Below are 18,773 nucleotides of genomic sequence, written 5' to 3'. Positions count from 1 at the left end.
TGATGGACTTAGGTTCCACAACTGGTTACAAGTCACTCTTGATTAGATATAGGGTTGCTCTTGGTTTTGAAATTATTTGTGGGTGGATCCCAGAGAGAGCAGGATTTCAGGACAACAGTGATCTCAGCAAGGTACATCTCTTTGAGTCCACCCTCCAAATGCAGGCATTTTGGCCGGGGAAACTGAGTTCTATAGTCTGGAGAGTAGTTTTAAAAGCAGGAGATCTCCAGGCCCCACATGGAAGTTGGCAACACTGGCTAGATCAGCCAGCTTTTTTTACTCAGTCTCACTCAACACCACTCCTTGCTGCAGCTCACATCCCACATGACTTTTGTATATGCAGATCTGCCCCCACAAAGCATAGCCTTTCTGGGTGGTCAAAAGATAACTTTCCTTCCTTCCTTCCTTCCTTCCTTCCTTCCTTCCTTCCTTCCTTCCTTCCTTCCTTCCTTCCTTCCTTCCTTCCTTCCTTCCTTCCTTCCTTCCTTCCTTCCTTCCTTCCTTCCTTTTTCACTAGCAGTTGTCTTATTTATTGACTTCCCAGAAGAATCTGTTTGGCCATTGCGATGTACAACATCCAGATCTCAGCAGAACTTTGTCTGATCCAACAGGGCCCTCTTTACTGAAAGCGGTTTGAAAGTGCATTATTCTGCGTGTGCAGAATGAGCCATAGATTTGTGCTCTTTTCCTTTCAGCTCCTGAAGTTCTTCCGTACATGCTCAAGACTGTTCATACTTGCAGAAACAGCTCATTAGCTGTGGGAATGGCAACATGCCCAACTCCTCTTGCACCCTCTTTTTTCCTGTCGATTCCTCCCTCTCCTCCCCCAGTTCTCTTGGGGACACCAGGAACACTTGCATATGTGATTTCCCTGCTATGTGGGTTAGCTGCAACGAGCTTTTCCACCAATGAAAAAAATGAGGGTAGTGTTCTCTATGACCGGGCTAAGGATCACGAGACTGGCAAACACAAAAGCCTTGGAGTCTATAGTAAGGAAGGGAATTAAGTGAGACTGACTGAAAAGCTGGTTGGATCCAACCCTACAATGCTTATCCTGTTCATTAGGACTGGAGGAAAATGCCAGGATATTTGCAGGGTGAATACATGTCATGCCTTATTTGGCGTATATCAATGCCCTTCCCCATTCATTCCTGCCACCATTTAGAAGTTTTTGAACAGACAAACAAGGGACGAAGGATCAGGCACCACAAGCTTAATTGAATTGACTGGGCATTATGATGAAGTGAAAGGCATCGCCATGCCTGTTCTGTGTATTATCACCCTCTCTTGAACGTTTGTGGTGTTCTCAAGCCACAAGATTGAAATGAGGTCACATCAGTTAACCTCTGAGGCAGACTGATCCCAGAAACAAGTTCTTGTGGGATTGTGAAATCCGTTTTGCATCCGGTGTGTTAGTACTCCAGCCGGCATTATGTATTGAATGAGATGTCTGGTGTCGACTGGTATATGCTTTCAATACTTAAATGCTGCTTTTTTTTTTCCAGTGGGGACAAAAACTGTGCTCTTTAAATCAAGAGGGTAATTAATTTTCCTGACAAGCTTTCAAAGAGCTGGATTGAGATTTTAGGCATCATATATATGACTTGACAGTTTGCATTTGCTTGGGTTATTTCTTTCTCCCCTTTCTTCCCCCCGAGGTTTTTATTAAAAAAAAAAACCCTGAAAGCTCTGCTAAGCTGCATTGTTAATATGTTCAGAGCCTCATGAATTCTAAGAAACTGGTTTATTACTTAAGAGAACACATCCTCTATTACTTGGCATCTGTACCCCCCCCCCCAAAGTGATATGGTTTTTTAATGCCTGTTTTGCTCTTCTAAAGGAAGAGGCAGAAAAGAAGGAACGTGCCAGTTCCACTGTTTTGCATAAATTCCTCTGTCTGTGCATAGGTGTTGTATCCCTTCCTTGGTTACAGCCTTGGTTGTTTCTTTCGTGGAAGAGTTGATATTTCCAGGGCCACTAGACATAACTGAATTTGTCTATGCAGACCTGGTCATACCACATTAGCACATCTTCCATATAACCAGTGTGGTCAGAGTGCTAAGAACCTGTGATTCTCAGGTAATAAAGTTGATCAGAACCATTGATCTACTACAGAGTTAGTTCATGTTTTGTACCTGCTGTAATCTACTTTAAACTCACTCTGTGTCATTACTCACAGCTCTGTTATTCAGCCTTAGTTCTTTATTTGTAAAATCAGGACAAAAAGAGCCTACCTTACAGGATTGCTGTAAGGGGGGGACAGAAACTTCTAAACATTTTGCAAAATGCAAAGCTTCATTTTGAGAATGATGTATTTTAGCAGCCTCAGCGGGATGGGACCTTGGCAGATTCTGTCTCAGTTTTTTTCAACCCGATTGTGCTTTTTTTCTTCCCCAAACTAATTTTAGCTCGGGCTGACTTTAATTTGTCTCCGGGTCATTTTTTCTTTTAAAATAGAGGAGGCTGATCCCCACCCCCCAATATCTTTAATCCTAGCTTATGGGGCCTGCTTACAACTCTTTGCAACAGTAATTTCTCATCTTCTGCTGTTACTGTTCAGTTGTTCTCTCTTTCATTTTTCTTCGATCATTCTAAACCAGTCAGGGACCACTTACTGAAAATAATAGCTCTTTGCAACATTGCCACTTAGAGTTAGCTGTGTGTTGATGTCACTATGGATACATGAAGCCTGTATGTTTTAAAAAAAATCAGTGTTTGCTGTATGGTCACATGGAAAATTCTATCCAATCTGAAATCATCCTATTAATGAAATCCTTTCAGAGTTTTTTACAGGGACTTATGAAAAATCCCTGATAAGACACCCCTTTCAATACAGACAGTTTTTATTAACCTGGTTCCCATTTCAGTTTATCCTCACTTATAACAGGCAACATCAGGGAATATCTCCTAGTTATCGAATTTCTTCACTCTGTATTGCCTAGAGGTTTTAAGTAATGCACTTGTAGGAGGAAGATACCTGCATGGTGCCTTGGTGACTATATGAAAGACAGTTTAATTCCAGATTGTTAATATATACTACATATACTGCAATGGACTGTTTAAATACAAGCAGAGAGTAATTTAGGCTGTGTCATTTGATTTTTTTAAAGAATCACACCACAAAATTAATTGCTACTTTTTAACATTCCATAATTCATTAAGCAAATGACATTTCTTCATCTAGAAGGGATGAAAAAACAAAATTATGTGATGAAAAATATCAGACACTTAAAATTGTTTTGTTTAAACTGTCTTGAAAGGTAGAAAATTCTTCGACTTGAGTAGGGATTGTGATAAAGTCCAATTGCATGTATTCCCGTTTGATAAAGTATCTCCACTTTTTGCCTCCAGTAAAAGTTTGGTGTTTGTTGCAAAAAAGACAATTACTTATTTGTATGTATTTATTTAGGGAATTTGTGTGCCACTTCTTTAGTGGCTTACAAGGAAAATAATATCATAAAATCATTTTTAAAATCATAAAAAACAAAATAAGTCATTCAAATGGAGGCATAACGTAGTCTAGGGTTTGTTTTGGGGGGCCTGGGTTGTGTTCTCACAACTGACTTACGGTGACGCCCGTTGGGTTTTCAAAGTAAGAGGCAGGTTCAGAGGTAGTTTACCATTGCCTGCCTTTGAGTCATGATCTGGTATTCCTCAATGGTCACCCTTCCAAATACCAACCAGGGCTCCTGAGATCTGATGAGATCAGGCTAGCCTGGGCTATTGAAGCCAGGATCTGGGTACTGAAGTCTACATATTCCTCCCAAATCTTCTCATCCAAATTTATTTTCAGATTCTGGACATCATGATTATCTAGAGTTATTTTCAAAAATGAAACCAATTCATTGATTTTTTTTTTCATTTTACCAATATACATGAATGGATCAGTTAAAATGTGCCAGGATAACAGGGCCAGGATAATCTTGTTATTAATGAAATTATATTGGAGGAAAAACTGCTGGGGTCAGTTTGCTGCATGGAAATGGTGGCAGGAGAGGACTGGCCATGTAACTTACAGGGAAATTTCCAGTGGGCCGCTGGCTTGAAGGGGAACTGTCAGCTAGGAGCAAGCAGAGCTAAGCTTCAGTAGCTCTGCTAGAACAGCAACAATCTTCAAACCTGTAGTGACCTTGACTATTATTATCAGCTTAATTACCCCATCCTGCCTGCCACCAGGAGGCAATGAGTGAGCCAATGCTCATTGCTGGCACTGCTGAGCAAGCCCTGTAGCCAATCTTGTAGCACCACAAAGACTTTTAATATTGACTTGAACTAGGGCTGGGCTGCCTCTGAATTGTGGGCAATGAAAGGATGCAATTTTTCCCCAACTGCTTCCAACTTCACCCTCAACAGAAGCGGATCTTCCAGCTCTGAATATGTCCTTACAAACATGAGTTTGTGTATAATGCGTAAGGCTTAAGTTTCTCTTTGATTGTTTTCAGTGAGGGAAAAAAAAAGCTATTGACTCAACCGCCAGTCAGGTTTCTTTTGTAGCAGCAACTACCTTCCTCCGATCCCCATTTAAAATCCAATTGCAATTTAAGAATGAAGCATTTTGACTACAATTGGATGAGTGTTTTAATTAGAGATAGGAGATGCAGCCTGCTGATATCAGCCGCAGATAGCCTGCTTGCATTGGTTTGTCTCCCTCTGACATGTAATGCATCATCTGGGTTTCATCAGCCAGATAAGTATATATGTATTTTTTGAAGCAGATTGGTTCAGGGAGAATATATCTGCAATTAAATAGATCCTCCAGTGATTATTAGCTAAGAAGATTGTGGGAGAGACAGGACATCCCTCTGATGAATAAAACGTGAACTGTGAAGGCACAATGCCTTAGGCTTAAACTAAAGCATTAAGGCCTTTCTATATATTAAAAAAATCAATAGGCATGTATAAATCTTCCCTTTGCCCCTAGTGAAAGCGGTCATATAGTTGAGACATTTATTTCCAAAATTAGACACACAATTTTCACCAAGGCAGGATTTTTAAGCTTTCACTTGAATCAGATCATAACATCAGAGCCCATTTCCTCCTGTGCACTGACAGACACAAAGTCAGGGTCTGGCTAGAAATGCGGTGTAACCCTTGACTGGGAAATTGAAGTTTCTTGTATAGTTTCTCTGCATTTGCTGCAAAACCATGGTCATCTTTTCCTCTTCCAACAGGTGAAAAAAGGTCATAGCACAGTCCATTCCTCTCCTGCATTGGCATGTAATATGTTTTAAACAAGGGATTGGGTTGGAGAAGAGCCACAACCACTAAATATCTTTGTGGGAGATGGAAAAGGGCTTCCCTACTGAAACATTAACAGGCAGGCAGGACTCAGCTCAACCAATTGATGTCTGGAAGGAAGAAGCAGGGAGGATACAGATTCTTATGGGTGGTGTTGGGGTGGGGGGGAATTCTGATTTTATTTGCCAGAGTCAAAACTGCTCGGCTGAATTTGCCAGCTGTTGATTAATAAGAATCTGCAATTTTTTTAAAAAAATGTATTTTATATTTATATCGTATAGGAAATGTATTTTACCTAAGTGGATTGCTGAGTCCAAACAAATAATAATAGAGCTGTGTATTGTTTCCCTTGCCATTATCTTCTCAGCTCTCCGGAGATGTCCTCTTTCAAAAAGGAATTGTCATGGATGATTGTGCAGTGAATAAGGTAGGAATTAATTACAGCCAAGGCATTCTTCTTATTGCTTCATGTCAGTGAAGGGTATCTGTGGGTCATGACTGGGATGATCTTCTATATTTCACCTGGAGGATTTTCTTTTTTTGTTAACTCAAGTAAGTGTCAGCAGCATAAATCAAACCATGATTAAAATAAAACAAACAGAGAAACCCACAACTACTCTTCAGTGCCACCAGTTAATACTCCTGAGAATTAACTCCGGCTTTATTGTCAATTTTCAGAACCATTTGCATTTGTTTGTTCCAGGAACAATGCAAAAAAAACCAAAACAACAGTAAAATAAAAGAAACCAAATGATTCAGAATTGTTCCATGTATTAATATTACCCTGTGACTTCAGGGTAGGCCTTTCCACATTGGAAGGGTAAAATAATCACACTCTTATAGCTATCTTGCTTTGTCATCAATTTAGATTCGCTACTTGATTAGGTAAAATAAATTTCCATCTGTAGAAAGAATACAGAATTAGTTACAATATGATTTGCAAGTTAAGCAGGAGAGAGTGTGAATGAGGTTCTAAGGAGTTGACCAACCCAACAACTATTAGGCCCCTTCCGCACAGCACAGGAAGATCAGGTTGCAGGTGGGATAAAGTGACCCGCTCTCCTGTTTTTCCATTCGCACGGAGGTGCGGGTTTTTTTCCCCCTTACCTCTGTCACTGTTCAGTCACACGGGGAGGCTGGCCTGGACCCTCACAACCATGCTGCTGTCTCTGTAACCCTGTGTCTCTGTGTTGCTGCAAGGCAAACATAGGGACCTCTGCAAACACAGGGAGGCGCAGCCGATTAAAGCACTTTCCTGCCAGCCGTTCGCTTGTGAGCAGCTGCAAGGTAAAACAGAAGAATCACAGATAGTGTGATTCTCCAAAAACCCAGGTTGGGGGGGGGGGCATGGGGCAGACTCACCTTAGAAGTGTGATCTGTGCAAAGTTCCCCCAAAAAGGGTTTTTTCCCATCCCCAGCCAAAGTTTATTGACCCAAGCGGAAGGGGCCTTAGAGAATCTCTCTATTCACCATTAAGTTTTGAGTGACTAACAGTGCAATTTGGGGGGGGGGGGTGAATCCCCTTCTGGAAGTGGTGTGGGCTTATACTGGTGGATTTGCCCTCCCTGGAGCACTTACCCCAGCGGAAGAGTAAATCCGCCAGTGTTTGGCCATTGCAGTGCCCTGGGACCCCCGACTATGGCACCTGACTCTCTGTCAGTGATCCTGTGCTGCCCCAAGCTATGCTGATGTGGCAGGGGTATGGTGACGGAATTCCTTGGGGTGTGTGGTGAGGGCATTTCCGGGAATGGAGCTGGTGTTAGTTGGCTTCCACCACCCATTTAACCCCCTTGCGCTGGTGGGCCTAGCCTCAGAGATGTACCACATTATCCATGGCATATCTTTCCTTTCCCCATGGGGGATTTTCAGGTAAGTTGTTTAAAAAAACTTTTGGGGCTTCTCGCACTGTAGGAAAGCCCTTTGGAGGGAGCAGGGTAGCACCGGAACACACCATCCCAGTCTGGATTGGGCTGAAGGAGAGAAGTTACAGTTAGGGGCACAGCTGAGAGGGAAGAACTTTGCTTTTCATTCCAAGAACTGGGATCAGCATGGGTGGGGTGCAAGTTTTGTGGGATGCAGGGTTGAACCCGTCACAAATGTACATTTGTACGTTTGAATTTGAACATGATCTGCCTAACAAAACCCTGCACATCAGTGATGTTATTCTGAAAAATGTTGACATGTCACTAACTGGTCACTTGACTTCTTATGTGGGATTTTTTGGTGGAGGATAGTACATGGTGCCTAGAGTCCCTGGAGGAGTGGATATAACCTTACAACATTCAGCTCTTGGGAAAATTCAGGTCTTCTCTTCCATTACGCATCATGTCTCATTTCATTTGACATATGAATCCCAGATATACATGTGCTGCAACACTAGACCTTATCTTTGTGTGGAGAGTGCATTCTCATATTTTAGTTAGCTGTAGGCTTTCAATAACTATTTGATGCAAATATCTTTAAAAATTATGCCCCCCACCCTGCCCAGAAGTGAACATGATTGAGGCATATTTAAACTGTAGTTATAGTTTGCTGGTAGAAAGAGACTTCTTGTGGATCATAAAATGACAGTGAATTCTATGTATATGCTGTATATGCCTACAATGCCCTGGATGCTGATAAAGCCACCATACAAAATTCATTCAATTTCAAATCCTTCCATTTTAGGTGTAGTCAGTGGTTTCACTACCAAGATATTCATTTATCATCAGCTAAATGACAGCCAAGGAAGCAATAAAATAAAATAAAAATCCGTAGGTCATATATGAAATGTGTTTACCAGGTCAACAAATGAATGTTTCCATTCACAAAGATGGGATGATGGTTTCTACTAACATGTTCAATCCTCATATTAGTCCCATGACTAATCCATAAGACCCAGACTTGCTACCCCACTGATTCTTGTGATCTTGCTTTCAAAGTGGAAATATAGGTATCCTTCCTTGTTCTCTTTGTCATTTTCCAGATAAGCCAGGTGCGTGGATACCCTTTGAAATTATCCTAGACAAAGTGGAATTAAGGAAAAACCAAATGTGTCTTACAGATATATTTTGGAAGAGGATGGGAACAGAATAGAGGAAATTTGTTCACCCACTGCTCTTCTTTTCTTATTTCAAACTTAGAAGAATTTAAAACACATGAAGACCTTAATAGTTTTACTAAGGTTTACTTTTTGTAGTACATGTTTTGTATTCTGGTGGAGGTGGGGGAACAGCATGATTTCTTTTTACCTCAAATATGTGATCCAAAGTAAATTCTGCTTGACCTTCTCAAGAATGTTTTTGTTCTGCTGTTGACACAAGAAAACCCACAGCTGTGCTTTAGGCAGAAAAACTCAGAAATGTTGGGGGGGGGGGACCAAAGAGAGATAGTGCTAAGTCATGCTAAAATCTTTCCTGTGCTCTTCTGTTTTGATGCTTTCATCTGGGAATTGTTATTCCATGTCAAAACAGCAGAGAGAATTCACACTAGCAGAAAAAAAATGTTCACATGCTATGGACAGTGTGAACACTCTCATCATGAAATATAGCACCCCAGTGTGCCTTAGGCAACACAGATATTTTAGCAGTTCAGTTCCCAAAAAATAAAAATGGAGGTATCCAACTGTATTTGAGGTGGGAGAAGAATTGTAATTGTGCCTACACTAGTACATATATAGTACAATTCTCTCCTTCTCTTCACTTGCAGGCTTTGTGGGAGACCTCATTATTTCATCAGTTATCTTTATCTGTTAGGACTGGTTTCCAAGAGGATATCACACAATTGCGCCCTGTGACTTAAAATGCTGGCAATGTTTTTTTCATGAAAAATGTTTTGCCAATATCTTCCACCTATTTTTTTTAAAGTGACTTACAAAGATATTTGAAGAAGCACGGAATGTACTTCCATCAGGAGATCATGCTCTTTGGAACAAACTCTTTCAGCCTATCCTTGGTGTCCATTCTGTACATCCCCCTTATCTATACATGCTCCCATTGTGTGGATTTGGGTCTGAACTCTGAGCTCCTTTTGAGAATTAGATAGATGCTCCTTTGTGTAAAAAAAGATAATCTAATGCATTGAATTAGTTCTCTGCCCACTACATAGAGAACCATTATAAAAATAAATACCCAATTCATCAAACTTTACAAAAGCTCCACAAATCAGCTACCATCTTGGACGTATAGATATATATGCCATATATACCACAGTTCTGTTGCCAGTGTTTAGAACAAATATGACAAGGGATCTCTCTATTCCTTGCTCTGGTATTTTTGATGTTACCACAGTTCAGTTACATGTATTGTTAAATTAGGGGTAAGTAGATGTACCTTTTTTAGTATTTGCTTATCAATAATTGGCTTAATTTATGTTGTGAATGTATGTTTATGATTTTCATACATATAGTGTGTGCATCATTTTTGCATAAAACATACACTGTAAATCAAATTTGTTGCAAGGAAACAATAAAGAGCAAGAAAATGAGGAATTGGGATTTTCAGACAATGGTGAAGCTGAAATAGAACGAGGAATTTTGTTTAAAAAAAGCAGAGATGAGAAATTTGAAATTATACATACATCATGTAAACTTCTGTCTTCAGAGATAAGAGTGATTGACTTTGGGTAATGCAATAAAATGTTTAACTGGCAACTGACATACAACTTGTCAGTTTTCTAAATATATTTATTTAAGAAGCAAAGAGTGTATTCATGACCTGTGGTTCAGTAGCAGAGCATTTACTTTGCATACAAAAGGTCCCAGATTCAATTCCTGGCATCTCCAGCTACAGAAAGTGGGTAATGCGAAAACCTGAAAATTGGAAGAGCCAAAACACATCAGGTCTGTGAGTACCCTCCCAGCCTGAGAATTGGAAGAGCCACACCCAGTCAGAATGGACAATACAGAGCTTAATCGACAATAGTCTGTTTTATTAATAGGCAGCTTTATGTGCATCATGTGAGGCCGGCCACGGATTCCCCCTCCTGGATGCCCCTGTGTTGCGTGCTATACCATCTTTGGCATGCCCAATATAACATCTATTCAGCACTGTCTGTCCCCTCCTGGCCTTGGGACCGGGCGCCACCATTATTGCACCATTGTTGTATTGTATATGTAATGCTGCTATGTTTTCATAGAGTTCTTAGTATGATTTTAAATTATTTACTGTGTATCATTGTTGATTTATGGTTTGATGTACACCTCCCGGAGCCCTTCGGGAGTGGGTGGTTCCTAAATCTAATATATAAATAAATAAAATATAAAATATATATGCAAGGCCGGATGAAGGGGGCTGTAGCATATGTTATAAAGAAGCCCTATTTTAAAAAAATACACACAAATATTAAAACATAAATTATTTAGTTGTTGTGGGTTTTCTGATCTGCGTAGCTGTGGTCTGGTAGATCGGCCACACATCCCGGAAAACCCACAACAACCAATTGACTCCAGCCGTCGACAAAACCTTCGACAATACATAAATTATTTACTTGCACAGTAAAGTCATTCATTTCCCCCCCCCCATTTCCTATACTGCCAGATAATACAACAAATGTCTAACACTTCAGTAATACTGCTACTTACATGTAGATATCTATTTCAAATGTCAGACATAAGAAAATTATAATTTAAAAGTTGCATTTTCTAGATTTAGCGCGAGAAAATTTGCTTAGGAGACTGGATATAAACAACAGCATTGGCAGATCATGAGAGTATGATGAGATGCCAATTTCACCAGACAGCTTGCAAACATTTAGTACGGGGCCCTCAAAAATGCAGAGCCTGTAGCATATGCTACTTTTGCTGCTAGGTTAACCTGGCACTGAATGTTTGTGTTCAGATAGCCGGTGGAAGTAACGTGAGTAAAAGAAGACTCAAATCCTTCTCTCTTTACTTGTTTTGCCCAAAGGTAAATTATTAAATTTGAAAAGGTCAGGTCTCAAATGCTGGATTGTTGCAGATATATGCAGACTATTCTTTTGACAATGAGCAGAGGTGAGCATCATGTGTTTTAAAAGTGATCATCAAAACACATCAGGTCTCTGAGTACCCACCCAGACTGGGCCAGCATTGCGCTGCTGTTTCCAACAAAATGTTTGACTGCTTTGGGCACACAACCTTCAAAATAATTTCTTTCACACCCTGGCATGGTGAAACATTACAGCATCGCCAAGCCAGCTCCTGATCCTTGAACCATGGCAAACAGATGCTTTTGATATTTTCTTGGGAAATAACCTGTATAAATCCTGGCAGGACAAATAGTCTGTGATCCTGAAAATAAGACTGACATTATTGGTGTGAGAAGGCAGCCTGCTCTTTCTACATCTCCTCTAGCATCCATCTGGAACCAGTTAACAGAATTATATGCTACATTTCACTCAATAGGAAGGAGACACTTTGAGTTGGTTTATATCTGCTGCATGGAAGGTGTTTTAAAGTGCTTTATAGCACAAACCCTAGGACTACATTTTCCAAGATGCACAGAGACTTGATGCCTAGAACCTAGTAGAAACTGCACATAAGGTGTCTGTGAAGGTAGCAAGCGGAGAGACTACTTCATGTCCACTTATTCACTGGCTGGTTCACCAGCCAGTTGGCTGTCTCCTTGGCCAGGTGGTCTTCCCACTGGTCCTACAATACAGTAAGTGCAGTTCATTGGGAGGAGGTGGAAGAAAAGGGAGTAGAGGAAGAAGATATAATTATTCCCATTTATCTCAGTGAGAATGATAATGAATTTTATGAAGCTGGACTCATATAATAATGAATGTAATAAAAATACATTTTGGAAAATAAAGGGGGGAATATCACCTCTGGTGATACCTTTCATCTTTTCTGTAATCCAGTCTTGCAGTGATAGATATTATGTGTAATATGTACATTGCACCATAAGAAAACAGAATTATGTAGGATCAAGCTAGATTTTGAAAACTGGTGGAATCTTTTGGCTCAAGATGGAACTGAAACATTAAATCCTTTACAGGGGCTTCATTGTAAAAAATCAAACCTAGAATTATTTATTTTGTGCCATTTAACCAAAATAGAGACACACCAAACCAGAGAAGGGACACATCAAACCAGAGAAGCTCTTAAACAACAAGATTCTAAAAAGCTTCATGAATATTGTGCACCCATATTTAAAAAGAACATGTATGCATGCTGAAGAAATGGACATGAGACTATGAAATGGGAGATACACCTGGGAATCTGTCACAAAAATTGTTGGAGCATAGCTACATTTATAATTTTGCTTCTAAGCTCTTACAATTGTTATTCACTTTATGTGATTCTCTGTACTGTGCTTGATTTGCACACCGCATTCATTAAAATCACACTGCGCTGAGTTGCATTGTTCTGCCTGTGGCTGCAGTATGGTAGTGTTGATATTTCTTATTTTCTATTTCTGGACACCAAATTTTCCCATAAAACATATTCAGTTGATTATTATTTGTGTCATTAAACAAGGGTTTTATAGATAGATAGGGACACAGGATGTACGTTGTACTTATAAATTCAGAATAAATGGTGCATAAAAATGTAAAATATGTGTATGCGATACACATGAAGGTAGAAAGGCAGCACCAAAAAGCAGAACCCTGCCCCTGAAACAAAAAGGAATGAAATAGGGTACACTCATTCACCTCTAGTGCTTTGAAGATCAGCCGGGGGAGGGGGGATTCCCTTAAAAGACACTTGTTCAAAAATACTTACCATCTAACAGCTGGTCTGCAGTGTGTCTGAAATGCCCAGCAGACAAACAGTTCATCTGGCAAACACCATCCTAACAGGAATGTACTTTCGTTAGATTTAATTTAAAGGGGGCATTATTTATATGGATGACTAACCTGCCCTGTCCCTAAGCCTCAGGGTGCAGGTAATAAAGTTTCTTCGCTCATTCACTGTGGCTGGCTTAGAACATTAATTATATGCATAAATACAGGAACTGTATTAGATGCTCAAGTACAGGAAGCATGAGGGAGCTGTGCATCTTGGAACAGCATATATTATTCATGTTCGAAGCAGGGGCTTGCACAACTAAGAAGAGATGCATGTTACCCTCAGACATTTCCACATAGGGTGACAACACTTCAAAGTGTGTGATACAAACAAATATGGAAAAAGTGTGAATCTGCTTTCAAGCACAAGACAACTCGGGGGCGAAACAGTGATTTCTCCCTAATAGTATAAGGAGTAGCAAACTCCCAGGTGGGGCCAGAATTTTCCCAAGAATTACGACTGCTCTCCAAACTAGAAATCTCTTTAGCCTTGGCTTTAAATATAGATGGCTTTAAAAGACAATCAGGGGCAGAGGATATGTTCATTAACACCTGTTAGCCATGAATGATAGCTAAATGGAACTTCTCTGTTCAGAAGCAACAAACCTCCAAAAAGGAGTCACCACTGGGCAGGGGGCAGTAAGGGTGTTTTACAGCCCCATCCAAGCTGCCAGAAAACTTCCTGCAGCTGCACTGCTCCACCACCAGAGGCATAGCTCCAAGGGGTGGGGTGTGTGTGATGCACTGGGCGCGTGCCTCTGTGGGGTGTATGGCAAGGGTGTGTGGGGCATTTTGGAACATGTCAGGGGCTTTCCAGGGTGGGGTGGGGCAGGGGCAGAGGATGCACCAGGTGCTTTTCTCTCTTGCTATGCCTCTGCCCACCACTCCCAGAGAGGCTTTCCAGTGGCATGGGGAGGCATTCAAAGAGAAAAAGCCTCCCTGCCACCAAGAAGCCTCTAAGGGGCTCTATAGACTTAGCCTGCCTTTTCAGTAGTTTAAGTCTAAACTAACTGCTGCCAGCTTAAGTCTAAACTAACCCCCAGCCATGCCCTGAACTGTCCACACTGTGCTGGCAGTGGAAGCACAGGGTCACTGCCACAGCATCCTATGCCACATGCCACCTCCAGGGAGGGTGTCACTGGCTGCATGCCAGTGATTTTTCCTATCAATCAGGGTAAGTGCTCCGGGGAGGTTAAATCCACCCAAATGGCAGTGTGTTGAACCCATGGGAAGATTTGGCCCCTGTCTTGGATGGGGTTGTGTAAGTATCTTGCTTTTGGTTTTCAGGAAGAATTTGCTTGGTCACTATGGGATATAGGATACTGGACTAGGTGGTCTGATCCAGCCTGAATCTTCTTACATTTTCATTTTATTATGGGTTGAGAAATATATCTTATCTATATCATCAGAGTCAGGATTTGACCCAGTTTCCTGGCAAACTTTGTTGACTGCCTATTTGGCAATTCTTCCCAGGATGTGAGGCATATTCACTTTGTGCTCTGTGTGATTTAAATGCTGCCTTCTTCTTTAACAGTGGAATTTGTTTTGAATAAATTGGAAGTAACCTCGAGGAAAATGTATGTTTGTGTGTGTGTGTATATATATATATGAGAAATATATGTTGTTGCTTCTTCTGCATTATCCTAATCAGCTTCATGGGAATAGTAATATATGCAATAGCAGGAAATCTTTAGCTGATTTAGGAACTTGGTATATTTCTGAAATGGAAGGCTATCCTGCATATTTCACATTAGCTAATCAGTTCAGTATGGGGAAGCAATATTTAAACGAGCAGAAAATCATTAGATGATTTACAAAATGCTGAAAACACACATCCAGAATATGAGGTGTTCTTTTGAAAGAGAAGATGATTTAATTATTCTTTGCTGTTCAAAACATTTGTCTTGGTAAAAATTAAAGCAATTGTGTCATGCAGAAAATTGTCTTCCATGTTAATATTTGCTAAAAGTGAACAAATGGCACATTGTCAATTGGTTGCTTTCCTGGGCTTATAAAATGTATTCTCTCTCTCTCTTTAATGCAGAGTAGTTTTTCAAAGCTAATAAGGAAAATTCTATAAATCCGCACATGGTTTATAGTTCAATTTGAAAAAGTCTGTGTCTTAGTCTCATAGAATTATATTCAGACAAACAAGCCTTCAGTAATATTCAGCAGTTTCTTATTCTAAACCAGTCCAAGGAGTTAAGGAGCTTCCATCCGAATTATCCCCCGCCCCTCAAAAAAAATCAGGCTAATTGTAATTTGCAACATTAATTTTGAATGTTCATCTATTTCTTTATATAGCCAATTCTGTTTACTTACTGGGAAGTTGACGAATACAGACTGAACTAAAACTTCAAATGGTCTGGTATATTACAGGCCTCATTCACATATTTATTGGGTTATCAAGAACATAATGGTGTGAGTGAGGCCATCTTATCTCTACCATGTAATAAGGTTTACAGGGTATGAGGTTGAGGGTTAAGACCTATCAAATTCCAGTACCTGCATGATCTGAATGTAACATCTATTTTATAATGATTTATCTGACTGGTAAGAAGGAGGAAATCCCAATTCTTCCACCAAGCAAAGACTGCAATCAGCCTAGTAAAGATCTGAATCAGGTTATAGACAGCAGGAGCAACTTCATATCAAGTTTGATTATCACATCACTTAGCTCTGTATTGTTTTCCTATATTGACATCAACTCTCAGGAAGTCCCCAGCAGTGTTGTCCAGTCTGCTGAGATGTATTTACTGAAGATTTGTTTAAAACACTTAGGCCGTTTCCGCACGGCCTCCATTCGCCCCCACTCCGCCAAGAGTTCTGGCGGCGTGGGGGCGGAAGCCCGTTCGCATGCAAGCATGCGAACGGGCCAAGCAGAGGCCGACAGACGGCCTCTTCTCCCTTCTGCGCCCCACTCACGATGTCCTCGTCGTCGCCTGCTGGGTGTCGAAGCCCCGCCCATGCTGCCCTCCGACCCCTGGAGGTCGGAGGACAGTGTGGGCGGGGCTGCGACGCCCAGCAGACGAGGACATCGTGAGTGGGGCGCAGAAGGGAGACAGCGTCTTCCCGGCTGTGCGGTTCGCACCGCGCCGCCGGGAAGACGCTTCCTCCCCAACAACAACCCTTTAAAGGGTTGTTGTTTAGGGCGGCCTGAGGCCGCCCTGGGGGGAGGGAAGAGGAGTCAGGTCGCCGCTGCTGCAAAGTGGCCTGGGGGCGGCGTTTTTAGCGCCCCCAGGCCGTCGTTAATGGGCCGTGCGGAAACGGCCTTAGAGTCACAGAATCATAGAGTTGGAAGAGATCCCAAGGGTCATCAAGTCCAACCCCCTGCAATGCAGGAACACACAATCTTAGACCCCTTCCACACAAACAGAATAATGCACTTTCAATCCACTTTCACAGTTGTTTTTCTATTCTGCACAGTAAAATCTATCTTGAAAGTGTATTGAAAGTGTGTTATTCTGCATGTGCAGAAGGAGCCAAAATCTATCCAGACTTTTTGCAGAGATTCAAGTTGACAAACAAAACATCGAGCCCTTCGGGGGTGAGGCGGTCTACAAATATAATAAATAAATGAATGAATGAATGAATGAATGAATGAATGAATGAATAAATAAATAAATAAATCATTTGTATTCCACCTTTCTCCCCAGTAGGGACTCAAAGGGGCTCACATCTTCTCCATTTTATCTTCTTAACAACGCTGTAAGATCAGTTAGGCTGAGAGAGTGTGACTGGCCCAAATTCCATGATATAACTGGAGATTTGAATCCACATTTCCCAGATACTAGTTGTGGCGATCCCCCTCCCCCTCCCCCTCCTGTGGCGGCGGCTGACAAACCGTCCCACCGTCCCTTTCCGAGGGGATGTTCTCCTCGTCTGAGGCCCCGGTCTTTGGGGCGCTCAATGCGGTCAGCCGCCTCAACCACAGGGTGCCTCCCCCGAGGGGTGAGGGCAGCCCTCACTCTCAGTGGGTCTCCCCCTACTGGCGGCGGGGGTTGGCCGTCCCCCTACTGGGGCCCGCCGTCTCCCTCTCGGCCAGCCTTTCCTCCCCCACGATGCCTCCACACACCCCTTTGCTCCCACTCGTTCCTCTTCCTTCTCCCTCTCCACTCTCTCTCACTCCACTTCCTTCTACTCCTCCACTCTCTCTCACCCCTCTTCCTTCTCCTCCTCCACTCTCTCTCACTCCTCTTCCTTCTACTTTGTCGTTCTCTCTTTCCCTGGTCCACCCCCCTTCGCCCACGACGCCTTCTACGCCCTCCTCGGGCTCCCGCACAACCCTCCCACGCCCTGTTGCGGCCAGCCTCCCCCTCCCGGCCGTCTTCGCCTTTTGAAGGCTTCCCGGCTCTTCAGGGGCGTTTCCGGCCGTGCCGACGTCCCGGCTGCGCCCCGCCGATCGGGAGAGGAGCTGCAGCTGCCGGCCACGCCGCAGCTGATCCTCGTCCCGCTCGTCGCGCCTCGGCTCCGCCCCCCCGCTGGCGCTTCTCCCGCGGGTCGGGGCATCGCTCTCGCCTGCGGCGGCGGCGGCGGCGGCGGCGGCCCCGCCTCCCGGCTGTCCAAGTCCGGGGCGAGCCGGCGCGGCGATCCCCGGACACTAGTCCAACACTTGATCACTACACCACATTGGCTCTCAATATGGCAGACAGAATACATTCAAACCATAAGAAAATAGCTCACCAAGGTCAATGCAGATACAGTCATGCCGCAAGTGGTGCTAAAGACAAGTAGAGATATTATGATAGATAAATAAGTAAATATATCCCAGCAATTTTAACTAATATAATAATTTAATAGTTCAAATACAGCCAAAGGCCAGTAAAAGGGGGGGGGGGGCAACACACATCCATGACAGTAGAGTACAATGATTATTAAATAATTAGCTAATTAAATAAATGATTAACTTTCAGTTCGTTCCCTGACTATGTAGAAGCTTGCTTTTATTACAGGCGAATGCACAAAATTTGGGTACCTGCTGAGAGACGGTTACAATCTTGTCTTCTAACAAAATTTTCCTAATCTCTTGATCAGGATCCTTTGCAATTTTCAAGCCATGCTGAACTAGTAGAGGTAAAATAAAAAGCTCTCTTTCTGGCTTATGCAGTATGAAGTACAGAAAATATGTATCATAGAATCCACGTCCCCCAGAATTACAAACACATTTCCTCAAATGTCATGGTTTTTCCCCCCTAAATCTGCCAATGAGCATGGGTGACGGAAATGCATCAAACTGTGCTCTGGAAAAGGCCAATTGATATTTAGCTATGGTAGTGTGTTGAATATAAGGAGCCATTGTCGTACCAATCCAAGGCCCCTTTTGCACACGCAAAATAATGCATTTTCAAACCACTTTCACAACTGTTTGCAAGTGGATTTTGCTATTTTGCACAGCTTCAAAGAGCACTGAAAGCAGTTTGAAAGTGCATTATTCTGCATGTGCGGAAGGAGCCCAAAATTTCAGCAGTTTATATAGGGCAGGAAATGAGGCATTGTCAGTTTAGAAATCAGTGTCATCCAGTGGACAATAGACCATCTTAGTTGCTGAGGGCAAATCCCATTCAAGCAACAACATAGAATCTATCCCAATCTGTCTAAGCTTCAGTATGATCTTCTCCAACCAGGTTAGATATGGTGATGTTGACAATAATTATGATAGTAGGCCCTGGGGGGAACTAATATATTTTTAAAAACTTTAATATATAACTTGGACTACCCACAGAGCTCTGAATGTGCCTAAGTCAACGCTTGGCTTTTGTTGTAGCTATCACTGCGTGTCCCAACAT

At 42.1% G+C, this 18,773-nt stretch overlaps 1 protein-coding gene across 5 annotated transcripts in view; it reads left to right on the top strand.

Moving 5' to 3' along the window:
- The window catches only part of LRRTM4 (leucine rich repeat transmembrane neuronal 4), a 424,076-nt gene that overhangs the window by 207,481 nt on the left and 197,822 nt on the right, over positions 1-18,773 (top strand). For 2 of the 5 annotated variants that reach the window (XR_007245874.1, XM_048512279.1), the window contains exon 3: positions 5,606-5,665. The exons of 2 other annotated variants lie outside the window; for them this stretch is intronic. Coding sequence is in view for 2 of the 3 variants with exons in the window: in XM_048512279.1 (XP_048368236.1) it covers positions 5,606-5,665 (60 nt within the window). In the remaining variant the exon portion in view is untranslated. Of the gene's footprint in view, positions 1-5,605; positions 5,666-8,925; positions 9,941-18,773 lie in introns of those variants that run through there. One more of the 5 variants, XM_048512281.1, reaches the window with a different exon arrangement.

This window comes from Sphaerodactylus townsendi, linkage group LG12 (assembly GCF_021028975.2).
Source record: "Sphaerodactylus townsendi isolate TG3544 linkage group LG12, MPM_Stown_v2.3, whole genome shotgun sequence".
Taxonomy (NCBI): Eukaryota; Metazoa; Chordata; class Lepidosauria; order Squamata; family Sphaerodactylidae; genus Sphaerodactylus; species Sphaerodactylus townsendi.
Note: the sequence above shows the minus strand (reverse complement) of the source record. Positions and strands in the feature narration are given on the sequence as shown.